The 18,214-nt window shown below is 36.9% G+C and overlaps 1 protein-coding gene across 1 annotated transcript; it reads right to left on the minus strand.

Annotated features, from left to right (window-relative positions):
* Nucleotides 1-385: 385 nt before the first annotated feature.
* Nucleotides 386-17,706, minus strand: GLUD1 (glutamate dehydrogenase 1). The gene is made up of 12 exons (XM_009083382.1): nt 17,630-17,706; nt 16,739-16,794; nt 15,792-15,855; nt 14,052-14,146; nt 9,575-9,754; nt 7,670-7,807; nt 6,450-6,587; nt 6,244-6,324; nt 5,263-5,386; nt 3,948-4,039; nt 2,375-2,437; nt 386-1,749 (listed from the first exon to the last, which is right to left on the minus strand). The coding sequence occupies exons 1-12, from the start codon at nt 17,694-17,696 to the stop codon at nt 1,630-1,632; spliced, it is 1,218 nt and encodes a 405-aa protein (XP_009081630.1). The 5' UTR covers nt 17,697-17,706; the 3' UTR covers nt 386-1,629.
* Between the last annotated feature and the right edge of the window lie 508 nt (nt 17,707-18,214).

The raw sequence follows: 18,214 nt of genomic DNA on the forward strand, positions 1-18,214 counted from the left end.
TATATATGCTGCACTTAGGTGATCTGTAGTACTTTTGCAACCTTAGACATCAGCATATATGATGGAGTAAGCAACTAATTAAATGCATCACACAGGTTTATTGCTCCATGCTAACCACTAGAATAGTTCTTCACACATATTTGAGAGGACACAGTAAAAAGACCTGAAATTATTTACCAAATATATCCAACTTCAAAAGTCTTGCTGACAGGCAAGTTCAAGAGTCAGAGATCTGTATTAGTGAGCCCCTTGAGATAACTCAGGGACAGTATCTTAGCAGTGGGCATGTAATGAATAGGCAAGTGTGCTGTCAAAATCTGCAGACTGATTGGAACTACAGAAAGCTACTGCATGAAATAGAAAACAGTAATACACCAGCATAGTAGGTTTGGAAAGGTCAACTTTTTTTAATAACTGCTCTCTCTTCAGGTTATGTCATGCAGTTACAAAGTAGTTAGAAAAAAAGCATGAGTTTCTGGGAGGGACTAGTTGTCTTTTTTAAAAAAACATTCATATTCATTACATAAATAACATCTGGCACTTCAAGGGGACTCCACGGGACAAAAGCCTTACACTTCAAAAACTGTGCTTGATCCAATATTTTGTTGAGGTCCATTTTGTTGTACTCTAATACGTTCAAAACTTTCAAGACCTCCTGATGGCAAAAAAAAAAAGAAAAAAAGGCTGTGTGGTTAAGACAGTGGATTAAGTTCGTAGCAGCGTTCTAGCTCCTCTGTGGTTTGGCCAATGGTTTCTGGGTTCAATTTCACTTTAGTTGTTCACTGAGGCAGTATCTAATTTTCAAAAAAGCCTCTGAAAGGAAAAGACTGAAAAAAATTTCCAAAAATCCTAAGTATGATTGCTTACCAAATTCAGAATATCCCTTTTGTTTTTATAAAGGAAACAACATATAGTCAGAATAGTTATGTAGATATTTGATTAAAAATGTAACTAGAGTTGCTTGATAGTTTCAGCTTATAAAAATATTAGTCTGTCAGCGCTACATACTCCATGGTAATAGTCAAACTAGCTTGAACAAGCAATAAAAGGCAGTCCTGTAACAGCAGCACAGTTAAAGAAAAAATATTGCCTAAAGAGAATCAGGCCTGAAGCTTTACTACAAATAAAAACTAGATTTCTACCAAAGTTAATCCCTGCTGGAGGCCCATTCTTCCTTTGACAATGCCACAGCATTGATCATACAAGGCCTTGCTGAAAGTGCCGAAGCCAAAATTATGTCATTAAACAAAAGTGCATGAAGTAATAATGAGCTAAGTGCTCGTATAGTACAGTATCTGATCTGAAGTCTGAGAAGTGGCTCAGGTGGAAAGACCACTCTTTCATATGCAAAATGTACCATTTTGTTTTGTAGGTGAAATACCCAGAATGGCCCCCACAAGTGCAGATGAACTGTTATCTTCAGATACATATTTGTATACAATTTCCTAATCCATGGATTTTTATTGTAAAAAAGACTAGTTTGGAACTGAAACTAATTGAGAATAGAATCCACTATAATGTCAGAAGAACAGAAAATTTTGTGGTTACATGTAAACTTGTGATAAGCTTTCTCAAGAAGAGGGTACATTAACAGCAAGAGGGACACAACAAGGAGCGGTAATGGCCTGTTTATGTAAAGGTCAAACCAGCCTCATTGTACACTTTGAAGACTTTCTCAATTGCATTGACATAGGCAGCTGTTCTCAGGTCCAGGCCCAGGTTGTACTTCATGGCAGTACGCATGATTTGCTGAAACAGAAAAGGTTCTATGTGATTTCTGCAAGTTTCTCCATAGGAGCTGAACAATTTTGCGTGCAGGATCCAAGTTAGGAGTAAAAGGAGCTGCTAGATTGGAATCAGAGCTCTGATCCTTTGTGGATCAATTCTAAAATTTCTTGACCTCCCCTTACAACTGAGAACTGAAAGGGAAGAAAATATTCCCCAGCTTACTATATTGCCCATTTGCAAATCTTAGACTGATACGTACTTCACATACAGGGAAAGACAAATGTTTCCAGTAGTCTTTGTCCCACTAATTAAAAATATAGCATGCTAATGGTGAAGTAAAGCACTCTTATGTCTGTGTCCCAGATTAGCCAGGTACAACTTACAAGTTTCTATTCGCTGCAGCTTCTACTAGAAAATACTTCCTGGTTTCCTGTATTAATGTCTAATGCTTATTATACCCACTCAAAGTTGGCCATGATGGCACAGAGCAGAAATACTTCATACTCACACTGACTGCCATTACCATGTATTGTTTATCTACCTACTCCTTTAATTGCAAAGAAATTCTGTACAACCAATTAAAAAACTGTTGCAAAGTCGTGTAAGTTTTCTTTCCTATAAGTATATACAGTAATGCAATATTTACCCGGGCAGAACGCTCCATTGTGTAAGCCAACCCAGAGTGGACAATGTCTTTCTCAGATGCACCCTGCAACAACAGGCAATAAAATCAGGATTTAATTCAAAACACAGAAAGGTACTCATTGTGCATTAGGGACAATGACATGTTGGAGTACCATTATTACTGAAGCCTGCTCACTCATTTTCCTCTAATGATGGGTAAGGAATCTAAATCACCTTTACTGTGTTACTTGAAGAGCTAGTTATGGTCAATTCAGTTCTAAAACCTCAGACATAAGCAAGTCTTATCTATGACAATCTATGCTTAGCTTCTAGATGATGCCTGCACTTTTTATTGATGTTGCAACTATTGTTTTCAGCCTTCAGAACACATAGTAAATGTTAAAAAAGCTCCCAAGAGTCAACAACCTACAGAAGCCTCTTGTAATTGTTTTGAAGACAGTTAGGTTTTAGGAGGGGCATAGTTCCCAAATTCATTACTCCACATTGTATTAGCCTTTAGCAACTCCAGAACAACTTTGTTCCCATTAAAATTTAAATACACGGAACAATAAATAGTGGAAGATAGCCTGAATTAGGATGACTCAGTATCAGCTTCAATGTTCCATCATCCTGATTGCTGTAATTTACTAGCAATTCGAGACCTGTTGGCTTCATAGAAGAGATGCTTTCCCTCAAATACCATTTGGGCTGGAGTAGAAACCACCAGGCCAGTATCAATGGTTCATGTTTAAGACATCCAGCAATTGCTTTAAGCCACAGAACCTACCAATCATGCTACTCATAGAGCCTAACATTTAGGAAAATGTTAGCATCCTACTGGATCAGGCTAAAGTCCATTTCTATCATCCAACAGTAGTCCTAGTTATGATGCACTTCCCCTGACTTCTTCCTGAGGAAGCATAGTTAATCTTATTCTTTTCCCTCCAGAACTATTTTTAATGCTGGATTTGCTTTTTTTAAAACTTACTTTCTATTTTTAATGGATTTTGAAGCTTCTATTTTGTCATCAAACCCCAATCTTCCATTTGAATGTAAATGGATGAGCTCACAACTGATCATTTTATATTGAAATTTCCCCACCATATATCGCTACACATTATATCTAACAATGAATTTTACCTGACATTTCTTTGCCCATTAATTCAGTCTTAGAGAAACACTTTACAATTTTCCACCAAACTTTTATTCCAGAGTTACAGAAACAGCATATCAAAACTGTCTGTGGTCTGGGATCTTGTTGAAAGTTGTTTGGAAATCTGGGCAAACTATATCAACAAGATCTCCAAAATACAAAATGCATCTTTATTAAAACTGTAGCTTTTTTACAATATTTTTGGATTTTTTTGCAATACTTGAGCATGGACTCAAGTAAAAGAAAGAAAAAAATAGCTTATTTCCAGTATTCCTAAGCAGTCCAGATCATCTGACTGCTTTATTTGTTTGGCCATCAGGCTAACTATGTACTAAAGCCTGGCTTGGGGAAAAGTCCTCCATGATAGTTACCACAGTAAAATTTAGATTTCAGTCAGAATACAGCTACCTCAACAATAAAGGAACCAGTAGCAACTACTCACCGATATCCTATCTTGAAATTCTGCTGTAGGCACAACTGGAATAGTTCCCCCATGTTTCCCAAATTTTCTTTCCAAGCTTTCCTGGACAGACACTAGAAAGCAAAAGAGAAACAGAGGCAAGGTAATTCACAAGGAAAGAAATGTGCTCCTTAACAAAGGATTTTCAGCATTCAATGGCATGAAATGCAGACTTATGTCTGGGGGCAAAGGGAGCAATTTTTGTTTTCTAAGAAAAGGGAATGGTACTGCTGGTTCTGTTTTCATAGGTGAATGGCTCCAGTATCAGTAGTAATATTGCCATCGAACAGCCACAGGGCAAGCAACTGGATTTACTAATCCTATGTCACTAACCTTTATAAAACTGATAGACTAATCTGGATTAATTTTCCTAACTTGATAGATACTATTAGACAAAATATTTCTTGAAGTTAAAGCAATCAATTATCCCCTATTGTACTTGGAATACAAAGTAACTACTAAGAAAAATAAAACCCATGTGGAATTTTATTTTTTTCCTTAGGATATGAGCAGTGCTTTGGTATTTTCATTGATACTTACTTCCTCTTAATTCTTGAAATTCTGAAATTCCTAAACAACATCATATAGTATTTGAGATGACACAATCTTGAAGAAAGGAATTTAAATGAAATTGATGTAACTCTCAACTACTTTAGAAACACCTTGAAAGACATCATCTTTGAGAAAGGGTTGTAGTAAAAAACCTGCAGATGTATGTTTTGTCAAGTCCAATGCCTCAAGATTCTCACATGTTTTCTACTGAATATTGTTTAAAATGGGGCAACATCCTCCAGTTCTTCTCCATTAAGCTTCCTGTCTCCATGTAATTGGAATTCTTTCCCAGAAACTAGGAAGCACAGAATGACCTAAGTGGAGCTGTAGGCCATAAGCAGATTTTTACAGTGCCTGTATCAATTATATTATTGTCCTTTATAGAAATCCTCTATTGTTGTATGTGCAGAACAATGTCACCCACTCAAACTCTGAATACTTCTTAAATACCAAGTGTACAGCTGAAACATGTTTACCAAGAAGTAATAAATATTTCACATAAGAGGCTCGACTTCAGTGTTTTCACAAAACTGAGGAAAGAATTAAAAGTATGCATTTAAGTCATTAGATCTGCAAGTCAGTTAACCCATGAAATATTTTCTGTTCTTCAGTATGCAGCAATTATAGACTTGTGGGGAAATTGTGGTGAATTTAAAATAGTTCTGTATTCTCTTCTCCCATATTTGGTGCTTGCTAGTCCATTCTATTAATTAAACAGTGCACGGAAGTGAAACTGAGCACTTACTGAGCAAGTGGTAGTTTGAATCCCTTTCATATTTGAAAGTCAAGCGCCCGTAACTGACATGGTTCAAGTTTTTCAGCCATTCAAAATAGGATACTGTTACACCACCAGCATTCAGGTAAAGATCCTGCACAGAAATAGTAAATATCTTGAATTGTGACCATGTGACAAAGACAGCTCTATCATATTATGCAAAAGCAAGCAGAAGTATCACACACAAAGCACTAGTTTAAACTGCAGTACATTAGACAATCCAGTTCTTACTCTTACAGGACAACACTTATCCTCTTCTGCAGTCCAGGGATTACTCCTACTGACTTAAAAGAGGACGTGACTTTAGAACACAAAGTTCAGGTGTGTTTGACTGCCTACTTCCATTTTAGCATGAGTTTTTAATCAAGGAAACTAGGGCATTCTTTGCCATCTCAGTGAGCAAAGGCTGAATATCAGCCACTCTATCTAGCAATATCACTTGGTCAGAACATCCTTTCTCTGGGAAGAAAATTGTCGTGGTATCTGGATAGGTCTTTAAAATTTTCACTATAGGCAACATTTACACTGTATGATGTATGGTATGCAGCTATATCAGAGCATCATCCAGAGACACAATGCCTGTAAACAAACTGGCCAGTATATTTACTCTGCTTTCTTCTTTTGCTTAGTGCACTTTTGATTGAGCAAATGTCAGCCTACAATCCAAAATGCAACACCAGAGATTTAAGAATTAATTGTGGATTGTTCTGTCTTCTGAATACATAGACTTCATGTAACAGTTATCTTTGGTCATTGACAGTTGCAGCGAAACTTTTAATAAATACCATCAATCTTAAACAACACAGACAACCTTTTCCTGGACATCAGTTATTAAAAAATGGTTTTAGAGAATGAATGGTCATTAAGAAAAGCCTTCAATAAATAATATCTTGCTACAATTCACAAAAATGTTACTCTTAAGGAAACTCAAAGGTCAGGATAGAACCTTACAGGGATAACCATGATATTCCGCTCCAAGAAGATTTTGTCAGCTTCAGGAGTTGTAGGCCCATTGGCACCTTCAGCAATGATCTGAAAGAAATCACAGCAGAGAAACTCAGAAGTGTATGTTTGGTTTTGTTCCTGCTAATTATCAAATACTGGTAGTTAAACAGGCCTTCTCTCTTGTCCATTTACATTTGAATTCTTTGACTTACTTTTGCTTTAACCTTGTGAGCGTTGGCCCTAGTCAACTGCTTCTCACTGGCAGCAGGGATGAGAATGTCACAGTCTGTTTCCAGAATACTGCCCTCAAGTGTCTGTGCTTTAGGGAAGCCCATGATTGTCCCATGTTGCTGTGTGAAGAAAACACACCAGGGTATTCTTAGTGTATGCGTACTCATATGAATTCCTTCCTTTCTTCTAACTTTCATAACAGGAAAAAGGGAGAAGCAACAGGACTAGAAAGACAGCACATAACATAATTTCTCTCTTTACTTAGATTAGACATAAAAAGCAAGCTACAAAGCTTGATTAACAGTCAAAATTCCCATGAGTGAGGAATAACTGCTCTCTGGCCAAAGACACTGATAACCATTTGGGCTATAGAGCATTTAAAAAAAGAAAAAAAGGTCCCTCTCAATGTTTAAAATAGTTTTCAAACAACTGAAATGACTCATCAGTCTGCTACACCCAGGATAAGCTGCATCATGTAAAAGACTCAGAAGTAACATTTTTTAATTCAGTACTACAATGATAGCCTTTGTTTAGTAATAGAATGCTTTCATTCTTTTGAGAAAGGGGGTGAGAGACATTCAAATACTCCCTATGCAAAAGAAGACACATCAATTAAGCCCCTTAGAAACTTTCAGTTAAAGATTGCATTTTAGTGCCTCTGAACTGTCCCCTCAAGTTTGCTTTACTTGGAAACTGAAATCAAAAGATGATATCCAGTTTTCATTATAAACGACACAATTAAGTCACACTGCCAGACAGGCTCTAATTCTCTCAGAAGCATCCAAAAGTTAAGAAGCACCAAAGGTGCACTTTGTAGGTCTTAAATGACCACATGCTGGTGATTCTCAGTCAGGAATCCTTCAGGAACCTCCTTGCCCTGGTTCCTTCCACCATCCTTCCTAGCTCAGGCATAAGAAAGGCAAACCAATAATGAACTCCAATTCTGAAAACAAAGTAATTAGCCTGCACACATGCAAGCCCTTGACATTTTTCTTAGTCAGGTCAAAAGGTAAAGAAAAGTACCACCTGCATTCATGTTAGGGACAAGGAGAAAAGCCAGAAGAATCAATATTTCTAAGCCATTTTGTAAGGACTACTTGCTGCGTGATTCAAATATCATAAAGAAATACCGGTCTATAGTCACCCTATGTACTTGCAAAGCTGACAAAACCAAAACTTTCTACTTAGCTAAGTATCATACCAATTTGAAGTCTTCTAGTTCCTTTGGGTCAATCCCATCAGGATTCCAGATAGAACCATTAAACTCTCCGACAGCGACGCATTTTGCTCCAAAGCGATGCAAGTATCTCATAGAATGCAAGCCCACATTACCAAATCCCTAGAGGTGAAAAGAGAAAGGGAAAAGTAGTTAACCCCTCAGCTAAAATGATTACTGCTAAGGCTTATATAGTTTTGAATAGTATTAAATAGTTCTCCATCTATTGGCACATCCTGGCATTAGATGATGTGTAAATGAAAGATGGGAGAAAGCTACATGCATTCTTTTGTCTGAATGCCACTGCAGAAATCATGTGTTGCAGCCAGCAATGTACAGTTGTAATAAGTTTTTTATACTGGAAATAAAGAAAGGAAGCAATAATGCTACTATGAAAGTGTTAAAACTATGATCTTTATCAACATAGGAACATTATGTGTATCTGTTTTATAACTGGCACTGTCTTAAAGGGATAAGTGGATTTTTGCATTATTAGTCACAGGTTTGACTACCATTTGCAGGCCAAGAAATATTCTCATTTAATTTGGGTAAGGAAGGCTTAAAAGTGTAAAACCATTCCACAAAAGAACATCATTAGTTCTTCACACTAAAACACGCACACCAGTAGGAAGCGATGTAATTTCTAGTACATTTCTGAAGTGGTCCTGTACAGACTGCCTAAATTAAAATTTTAAAAATGGCATGTTCTACATCCTTACAGGTGTAGAATTCCAGGCCACTACTCAACATTCTGGAAGCAAAGGAACACAGCATAGCAGACTGAAGGGTTACATGATGAATGTCAAAAGTTTGTTGTACGATTCTGTGCTGAAAAAAAGCTGAACACTAAATTCCTGCATAACATAGTTCCATGTATATTTAGGATTTTTGTTTATGTATTAGAAGGAAACTTTGATACCACAGTCTGTCACGCATTAGGTCTCTTTGAAATGCTCTAGCTTTATGTAGGGTTGCACTTGATGATCTTTGAGGTCTTTTCCAACCCAGTTGATTCTATGATTTTTCTACAAGAATTTTTAGATATTCTTATAGCCATGTTTTCAGTCTAAGTTATGCTTAAGTGCCTGTTGGTTAGCCCTCTGCCAGGCACAAAGATGCCAAAGGGCAGGGTAGGAGTGTGCTGCTGGGTCCAGGCAGGGCAGAGATGTTTGTTTCAGCCCACAGGTTAACTGGAGGACAACTTGGAGGTTACAATTACTCTGCTATTTCTAACAACCAGTGTGTTGGTACTTTTCGAAAACAACAAAACAAATCAGTGTCTCAAATCCTCCATTTAACATACTGTTTGAAGTTGAACAAGTTTATTCTTAGGAATGAAAATGCATATTACTAGCTACCAAATCCCTTCAAAATTCAACTACTTAAGTCCTGAAATCTTATGAACACCAAAAATGTACATTTAACCCTACAAATTCAGGATAAGATATAGAAACCATTTCTCTTGTTCCAACTGACCATTCCACGGTGGAACAAGAACGTAACCCTCAATTCCTTCTCTAATTTTTTATTACAAAATATTGTAACAAATTTTGTGTAGGTAGAAACAGTGTTATACCTCACTGGAAAGTGTGCAATCCCTTAAAGAACACCTGTAATAGTATTTCACTTTGGTCTTTGCAGCCTATGTTTGTCAGGATTACAGATTTGGCTTTGGGCCTGTAGAGTGCAATTGGAAGCTCAGTTTTTAAAAAGCAGTCCAAAATAAAGGGCATCCACATTGCTTTAAAAGTGTTTCTAAAGTTTGAGAGTAAAGGTTAACTTGGAAGTTATAAAACTCTAACAGGATTTAAGGGCTGCAGCCCTTCTTAAAAGCAGCTCTACTGAAAGCCTACTACTTTTTCTATATAGCTGAAGGAAAGAAAGAGTTACCTGAACAGCAAATGTTTTATCTCCAAATCCAGGAGTCATCCCTAATAAACTCATATATGATGCTTCATTGATGAAATTTTCAATTCCGTGGAAGACACCACGACCAGTTGCAGATATACGTCCATGGATCCCCCCCTGGCTGATGGGTTTACCAGTTACACAAGCATGTGCATTAATATCCTGTAAAACAGTGAAGTACTTGTGAGCTATGGAATTAATCAATCAAAAAACAGCCGGAACAAGAAGTTTTGTACACTTTAGATATAAGGGAAAAGGGAACTAAGAGTCAGAACATGACATAGCTTATATACCATTTAGTTTGTAAAGATGATTTCCTTCCTCCTTTGTATAAGCACTTTGGAAGTACTCTAGCAGATGTCAGGAAAGTTGTGTAATGCAATGGTGGATACGCTCTGTAGGTTTTTTGTTGCATTTAAGTGTATATGTTATCTTCCGTCAGTATTTAGTCAATCATGGTGACATCCATGTTGCACTGTTAGCAATCAGCAGAGCTCAGACAAATCATAGAGTTTTGAGGGATATGTTTCTCATAATCAGCTCCTATTACAGCCACAAGTTCCATCATTATTCTTGACATTTTAATCTTTTTAAGGGCTCAGACATATCCTTGGACTGGTTTTTAATCACTTTTAGACAGTGTTTAGTGTTCCTTTATACCAAGTTCAGTGATTTTGAAATGACAAAACAGGCCTAATATCTTCTTGTTGTCAGAATATAGGGCTGTTGGACCTCAGAGGAAAATCGGCAGTATGAAGGTCATATGAGAAAAGTCAGGAATTTACTACTTTTATTCAAAAAAGCAATATATTCACTCACGCATCTACTCTTAATTTGGTGGCAATAAAATCAAGTTTTCCATACGCCAGACAGTTAGCCAAGATAAAATAGTTATTTAAAACCAGAGCTAACTTTTCAAATTGAAATAACTTGGAAAAAATTCTTCCAAACTAGACACTGCACATCCTTCTTCTGTCACCACTGGTTCCCATGCTCCCACCCCCTGGGAGCAGAGTTACACAGTGGCTTGGCTTCCAGCACCAGTGAAAGAGTAGGGATGAAAGAGAATCCACTGAAATGAGTATGCCAGCAGCCGGATGGGTTTCTATTCCATCAGCCACATACTCACTGGGAGGCTCCCTTCTCTCCATCACTTGTGCCAAGTGCATTTGCATGCCTGTGGCATGAGTGCAAGATGCTTGGTGAGAGGAAGAAAAGGAGCAGACAAAAGAAGTGGGGACAGACTGGCTGGAGATGACTAGAGCCAAAACGAAAACTAAACTATTTATTGTTTGAAAGTGATAGTGAGGTAACATATAAAGACAAAGATAACTTTTTAACTCCTTAAGATAACTCTTCAAGAGCAATAAAAGCTATGCTGGGCTTGCCACAAAATTCCTAATTCAGTTTCCCAAAATATAGCTGTGCTGCTCTCCACAAGCTGTATGCTCCCTCTGGTGGTATATTAACTGTAACCAAGATCGGTGTGGGAGTTTTGCTAGGAACAACTTGGGTTAGTGTTTTGGGTTTTTGTTCCGTTTCAGATTGAAACCATGTTTTAGGCTTCATGCATACACAAAGCGGGAAGTATGTTGTATAAATACTTGAAGAAATACAGCCTCCCACCATATTTATGAATGTATTTAATAAAGCCCCTTCGTGTGTCCCGAAAGTCAGTCAGATATGTAAGGGCATACAGAAGAGGGGAAAGGATTCATTTACTCAAAAACTTTTGCCATATATAATTCAGTGATCCAGCAACTTCAGATGGATTTTCTGGAATAGTTAACATGGTAATTATTAAAGACTTGCATGGTTTGGCAAGAAAACAGAGCATGAAGTGAGGGCAGGTCCAGGTCTTCTTAAAGTCACATATACAAATCACAGTTGATGTCAAAGTCCTAAAAACTCTGGTTTTAAGTCAATAAACAAAAATCTTTAACACATCTTGGGCCAAAAAGAAGGAGCATGGCTTTTAATGAGAACCTTGTAAAATGACTCACAGCTAGCATTAAAGACTTTTATATCAGTCCTGGTAGTTTATGGAACTCAGTTGGCAATGTTCAGACACTAACTTCTGCTCCCTTCTTAAGCCCTTTCCATGCTGCAATAATATGCTCCTTGTCTCTGCAGCTTCCTGGCTCTGTATGTCAGGTTTTGTGCAGACTTCCCCCATCTGTTTCTATCTGTTATTCAACTTATCCTTTCCACTTCAAACTCCCTGAACACAGCTGTGTGCAAACACTGACTCATCAGGTCTGCAGATTTCTCAGACAGATCCCTCTGACTGAAGAGTTGTATTTCTACTTAAGTGCATGTAGTCCCTCACATAGCTTCCATCTAATTCAAAATTATGGCTAGTTTGACTTTTGTTCAATGGTCATTTTCTGTTCTTAGTTCCCTTCCCCCATGGTCACTTTTATCTATTTAGTATTCCTTAGCCACCTTTATTTTTGTTCTTGGTGTCTCAACCAGATAGTTATCTGAAACATCTTCCTCTACAAACTGTTTTTGATGAATTATTCTCCTTTTTATAGCATTGTCAGAATTCTTACTTTCCTTCTCCATACCTGGTGATTCTCCACAATAGCTCCAAAGTTCCACTGTGGCTACCATTCTCTCTTCCACGTACAAACAAGCAACCCAACAAAATGAAGTAACTTCCCCCCCCCCTTATTTCAATTCCTTATTTAACTTTTCAGAAAAATGTTGCTAAGTCCTCTTGGGATTTTTATTTTTCAGTAAGCTACTGCCATGCAGAGTCTAGCAATAAAAGCAGTTGTTGTGGCATAATTCAAATTCTGTCTTCACCCTCAATAGTTGCTGGTTTGTTTTCTTTTGTCATTGAATCATGTGTATGTGTAGGACTACACAACAACGTAAGATGACAAAGTGAAAATAAAAAGAAATTCAGCCATTTGAAAACTTCTCCATCAGTGTTTAGTTTTCCATCTCTCAAAAACCCTGAAGCTTTTGCATAAAACTGTATGAGAACTCTTAATTAGTACAGCAAATCTTAAAGCTGGTCATGTGCTGAGAGCCTTCTGTGTCAGTTGTAATAATCCAATGCTGTTGTACCACAGTGAAATATGTATTTTAGTGCAAGGAGTTAAATGTTAAAATGCTTTGAGGCAGTAGTTTTCTTAAATGTAGGAATTTTAAGTTATTAATGAGGGAACAAGTTGCCATTCTGCATATTGCAGTCTTTCTGAAGTTGTAATTTTTGCTTTTTATCAGGTTTTAAGTTTTAATTGAAGTATTTTCATAAGTGAATACCAAAAAGCAAGCAATGTTTTACAGTGATATCCCTGACTAACAGGCAGCTCTGTGTAAAAGTGATTTAGCTCAACTAATCAGTGTGCCACAGCTAATTCCTCAAGCATTCTTTTTTTCCTCCCATAAGACACCTTAGACTGTATTTCAGATGTAGAATAACCTGTGCCACTCCATCCTCCTATTGTTAAAGGCATCAGACAAGAATTCTGCCAAGAGACTGTCTCAGGAAAGCCAGGCACATCTTGAGCAGACATGCCAGAGAGAAACACGTGCTGAGTGGCTCTAATGCCTTACTACTGGAGGCATACACCCTGCTGTATTTCGGAAGCGCTGTTGGAAGGGACTGCAAAAAGTACAAAGAAAGAGTCTGTTCAATTCAAAAGGAGCTGGCACAGGCAAATTGCAATAGCTTAGCATATTAACACACTAATACACAGCTGCTATGAAAGAAGTTGTCCATAACATATTTTTCTTTCATCCAATCTATCAAAAGTATACAACAAAAGTGTTTGGTCAACAGTCAGCTACAAATAACACTACTAACATAAGGACAAAGGCCAAATTAAGGGCAAGTATTAAAAACTAATTTTTAATTGCCTCCTGGGCAATAAATTATATTACTACCCTTTTGCTTCACATTTTGGAGAGTTTGCTGAAGTCTACACTGATTACTTGTTACTTCTAGGGGACCAAAAAGAACTTTAAAACTTTTACATGTTATACCATGTGAACTTAATTTACATGGTTTCTTGAATGAACAAGAACATGAGCATTTATTGAACAAAACTTGTAAATTTAGTTACCTGAATGGAAAGATTTCAGTACTGCAGACTATACAAGCTATTACAAACTAATTGTTTAACAATTTTAAATTACTAACTATAGTACTAATGAAAAACAGGGAAATGGCAGAAATAGAAACCAATTTTAGACTAAGTATACCTTTAAAAATAGTATATTTCTTTTTGCTGAAGAGTTACAATCAGTATTATATCCGAAAAACTTATTTTAAGGCCAGTGTAAAAACATTAGCCTTAAAGCTATTTTTCCTTAACTGTACCCTAAAATCCTTACACCAATTAAGTTGTCATAGTCTGCAAGAACATATTTAGATCCAATAATTAAACAAAATTATAAGATTAAGCAGTTCAATTAAGCAATTTACTTCAAATCCTCTACTTACATAGTGTCCTATGGTACTGGCATAGGTGTCAGCAATCCATGACATCTCCCTCTCCCCTGTGCTCATATCAGGAGCAGGCACATCCACACCAGGTCCTGTTGGCAACAGTGGCAACAGCTTTTAAGGATCAAACATAAACAGTCATCTTCAACCATTATTCCCCTGGGAACTGTGCAGGTCTTGGCAGAGAAGAACTGTTTTCCTGTTTAACCCTCAGTTTATTATGCAAGCAACTTATCCTTCTGGATTCAATTCAGTTTTAGATGCTCTATCACACATTCCTGCAATACTGTCAAACCCTCCAAACTTTCACATAGGCCACTTGATAAAATGAAGGTCAGTTTGTCAATAAAAAGCCAGACAAGATAGTGCAGTTGGGTTTTTTTCCAAACATTGCTGTAACAGGTAGGGTGTTATCTAGGTATGATTTCTATATACTGTGACATTGCTTGGGTTCTTTTGCATTAGGATTTCATTTTTGTTCCTAGGTGAGTTTAAAAATTGAAGATAAGCTGTTCCTAGTCATTGCACTATAGCACACACATTTGATCTTACTGCTTACTTCAAGAAAGAGAAATTAAACCTTTCTTGATGAAATAAACCTTTGAAAGAACTTTCACATGCCTGTTGAAATAAAAACAAATTCTCTTTTTTCTAGATAACTAAAAATAGTATTTGCCCAAACTATTTAAGATCTGAGAGACTTGCTCAGGAAGATTTTTAAATGCAAGTCAGCCTCTAACAATTTCTTCTAAATACTTTTAAAAGGTTTGTAAAAGTTGTGCAGCACCAAACACAGAGCCAAAAAGGAAGTCAAATTTAATCCAACCATTTTAATTGTCACTGAACTAACAATCAAACAAGTTGGTGTAGTATATAGTATTACCCTAGTCATGTGTAACATCACTAAGTGTGTTTATAAAGACACTTAATTTAGATAATAAACACTGTGGCTGTAAGAACAGATGACAAACACTCTAGCCAAAGAACAAGAAAATGCAGATAAATGGATACACATTCCCAGTGCAGTTAGACCTCAGGAATACATGATAGACTTTTAACTAGTTACATGCCTTATTACTGATTTGAATAAGAACCTCCTCTGGGTAAAGCTCCTCCTTTTAATTACAAGTTGAGCTAGTAACATTCAGCTTTCTCCAGCAACTGCAGACAGCAAGCTATCGGAACAACTCGGGGTGAGAGTCTGAATGAAACACCTACTAATGTTACAAAAGCTGAGGTTCTATTACAACTGGTCCCTATGCTTCTTGCCTACACGTCCCTTGCAGCCCGTGGTTGCCATGGGTGAAACCATCAACTTTCTCTGGGGTGGATCTTCTATTTCCTTCCTCTCTTTCCTCAGTTATCTGCCAAAAGCCTCAACTGAGACAACAGGAAACAGTAACAGTGAAGAGTTTGCTGTTAGAGATTAAAATTGCTAGAAACGTGGTCACTATATTATACTCCAGCTTTAAGAGAAATGTGATTCATATTGGATCCTGTGACCTCAGCTTTTGTGGCTTCTCATAGCAGAACTGCCATTAGAAAAGTTAAGACAGTTCCCCCTAAAATGCACTAAGATGCAATGACTCAATTGTTTGTGGCTCTTTGCTGAAAGCTAAGTACCCAAATTGTTTACAGCTCTCAAAAGTACAGTTATTTAAGGATACTATCTAGTGGATGTTGCCAATGAACAATAAATCAGATCCTAAATTTGAACCATAAAACTGCACAACATACCAATAAAGCCCTTTTTTGCCAGCTCCATGGTAAACCTTCTTGTGATCTTTTCCAATTCATTGTCCTATAGAGGAAATGCAACAAATATCAGAAGAAATCATTAGTGTTTATGAGTATTTGCTAGAACTTAGCCCAAGCATAAACAGACGCCCTCCTCTTTCAGAAGAAAGCATGATTCATAATTTATAGAATTTATATGCCACTCCCTAACAGACTGTTGGTATTCAGGCAGCACAAGTAACGTTCAGCTTTCTTTCTGTACATTCTGATCCGTGACAAGTCGGGAGTGTGGTACAGGAAGAACCACCTGTGCCTGTAGCAGAGACTTCCAGCAAACAAATCTGATATCCTGTGTGAGCGATTTACAACCAGCAGCAGCAATAGCTGGTCTGCCAGTTGTGTAATCAACACAGTCGAACGACTTCACACAGATCCTTACAGGAGCCTTGAGCTTAGAATATCTGTTACGTATTCCAGTATTCCTTTCTGTACGAGTCATTTTAATTAGGGCAAGAAGGCAAGCCTGTGGTAAACCTTTTATAAGCCAAGTTAGTTATTATTCACACTGGAACACTGCATAGAATGGTTCAACGGAGCATAAAACTATTTGTCAAAATAAACAAAACCATTAACTTTATTCTAAGAGTAATTTAATGTAAGCTTCTATTAAGAGTATCTACTTTTAAAAAAAATCAGGTTCCAAATTATTTGTAGTCCCCTGACTTTTCGAAAAAAAATAATAAATAATTGAAGTATTCCACCTCTGAAACACAGACCTTTTAAAAATTCTTATCATACCTATTGCATGCACAGGCAAAATTCAGCCTTTACATAGGCAGAAGTGGCAGGAGGTTTTAACTGATCAGTAATGCCCTTAGAAGAGCTTTTTTTAACTGGCTGGCTTCAGTACTGCAGATTACCAAATTTTTATCTATGATTAGGCTTACTGTGTAGTTCTTGGGATTGATCTTGACACCAGCCTTTGCCCCACCAAATGGCACATCTACAAGAATGCAAAGGAAAATCATTTTACTTTTTCAACAATAAAGGCAGAACACATCAGTAGTATGTGTGAGTAATTATATCTTTGATTTTAGCAGTGATTTTGGTTTTGCCACATTTTTAGGGCTTCTCAAGTTGTAAACTATAATCTGATCTAGGTACTCTTACAGAAATGGGAGATCTTTCAAGGCTGCTTGAAAATGGTCTTTGAAACTCAGAAGTTCATGATTCAAATCTTCTATGCTGCAAGGTCTTGTACTTGGCACTTGCAGAAACAGTAAGTTTTACAGTTTATATTTTACTAGCTTGGCTCAGAAAATTTACCTTGGAAGTCCTAATGTCTCTATATACATTAAGAAAGGATTTTCTTTACTACACATAATGTGCAGATTCTCTCCAAACTCTTCTATAATTTAGTAGCCATGTATGAATTATACTTCTCTCTAACCCATAAAAGAATTTTAACCTTCTCTCTCCACAGCTCCCCTGCCTGAATCCTTTACAGCCTCCATCTGTTCCCCCTAAAATTAGTCTCCTACTAATCCAAGTTTGTCATACTTTGATTTGAGTTCAAGATGCAGTACTTCTATGGAAGAGGGTAGCAAGCAGAATTTGGACTTTTCAAATGAAAATGCAACTTTATTTAAGCATCAACAGTAACAGCAGAGAGAATAGGTCTTATTATTATTTTGGTAACTATATATTTTTCCCCATCTTGATATATATTTTAGAGATTAGTGTGTAAAACTTAGTCCTTTAGATGGGCTTTTTTCTGTAAATTACATCAGTATTGATTGAAATTAGACTGAAATCTTGCTTGAAAGATTAACACTTACCAACCACAGCGCATTTGTATGTCATGAGAGATGCTAAGGCTTTCACTTCATCCACACTAACATCCATACTATAACGAATACCTGCAGAAGACACATGAGAAAAAACAGGAATTCACTGAACAACTTCATAGGTATTTATGAATTGGGAAGGTTAATTCTACACCAACCATCTATAACATGCAAGTATGTAATTTAACAAGTTATTTGCTTTAAGACTTTAAAAACAAGTTCCTGTTCTCCTAGTTAGATATCTATCTTTTACGTTGCAGAAATTCAAGACTTTAGTAATTCTCTATTAAGTTGCTTAACAGTAGCACTCAGCTTTGGAAAAAAAAAGTTAATATTCCTTGTGAGGAAGAGCAATCAAGTTGCTAGGAAGCTAGGAGCAGAGTTTTCAAGAAACTTATGAAGCTCATCAGTATTCCATAAGATCTTTAGCTTTGGACTTCATTCATTGTATATACAAGATGAACTTTGTTCCTGAACAGAACTTAACAATACAGGCTACAATCAAGGTCTTTTGGCTAGAGGAACACAAGCTCTTGTTAAGTCATAAGCCTTGGCTTCAAAGCTCTGTTTGCTAGG

This window comes from Acanthisitta chloris, unplaced genomic scaffold, assembly GCF_000695815.1.
Source record: "Acanthisitta chloris isolate BGI_N310 unplaced genomic scaffold, ASM69581v1 scaffold3271, whole genome shotgun sequence".
Taxonomy (NCBI): domain Eukaryota; kingdom Metazoa; phylum Chordata; class Aves; order Passeriformes; family Acanthisittidae; genus Acanthisitta; species Acanthisitta chloris.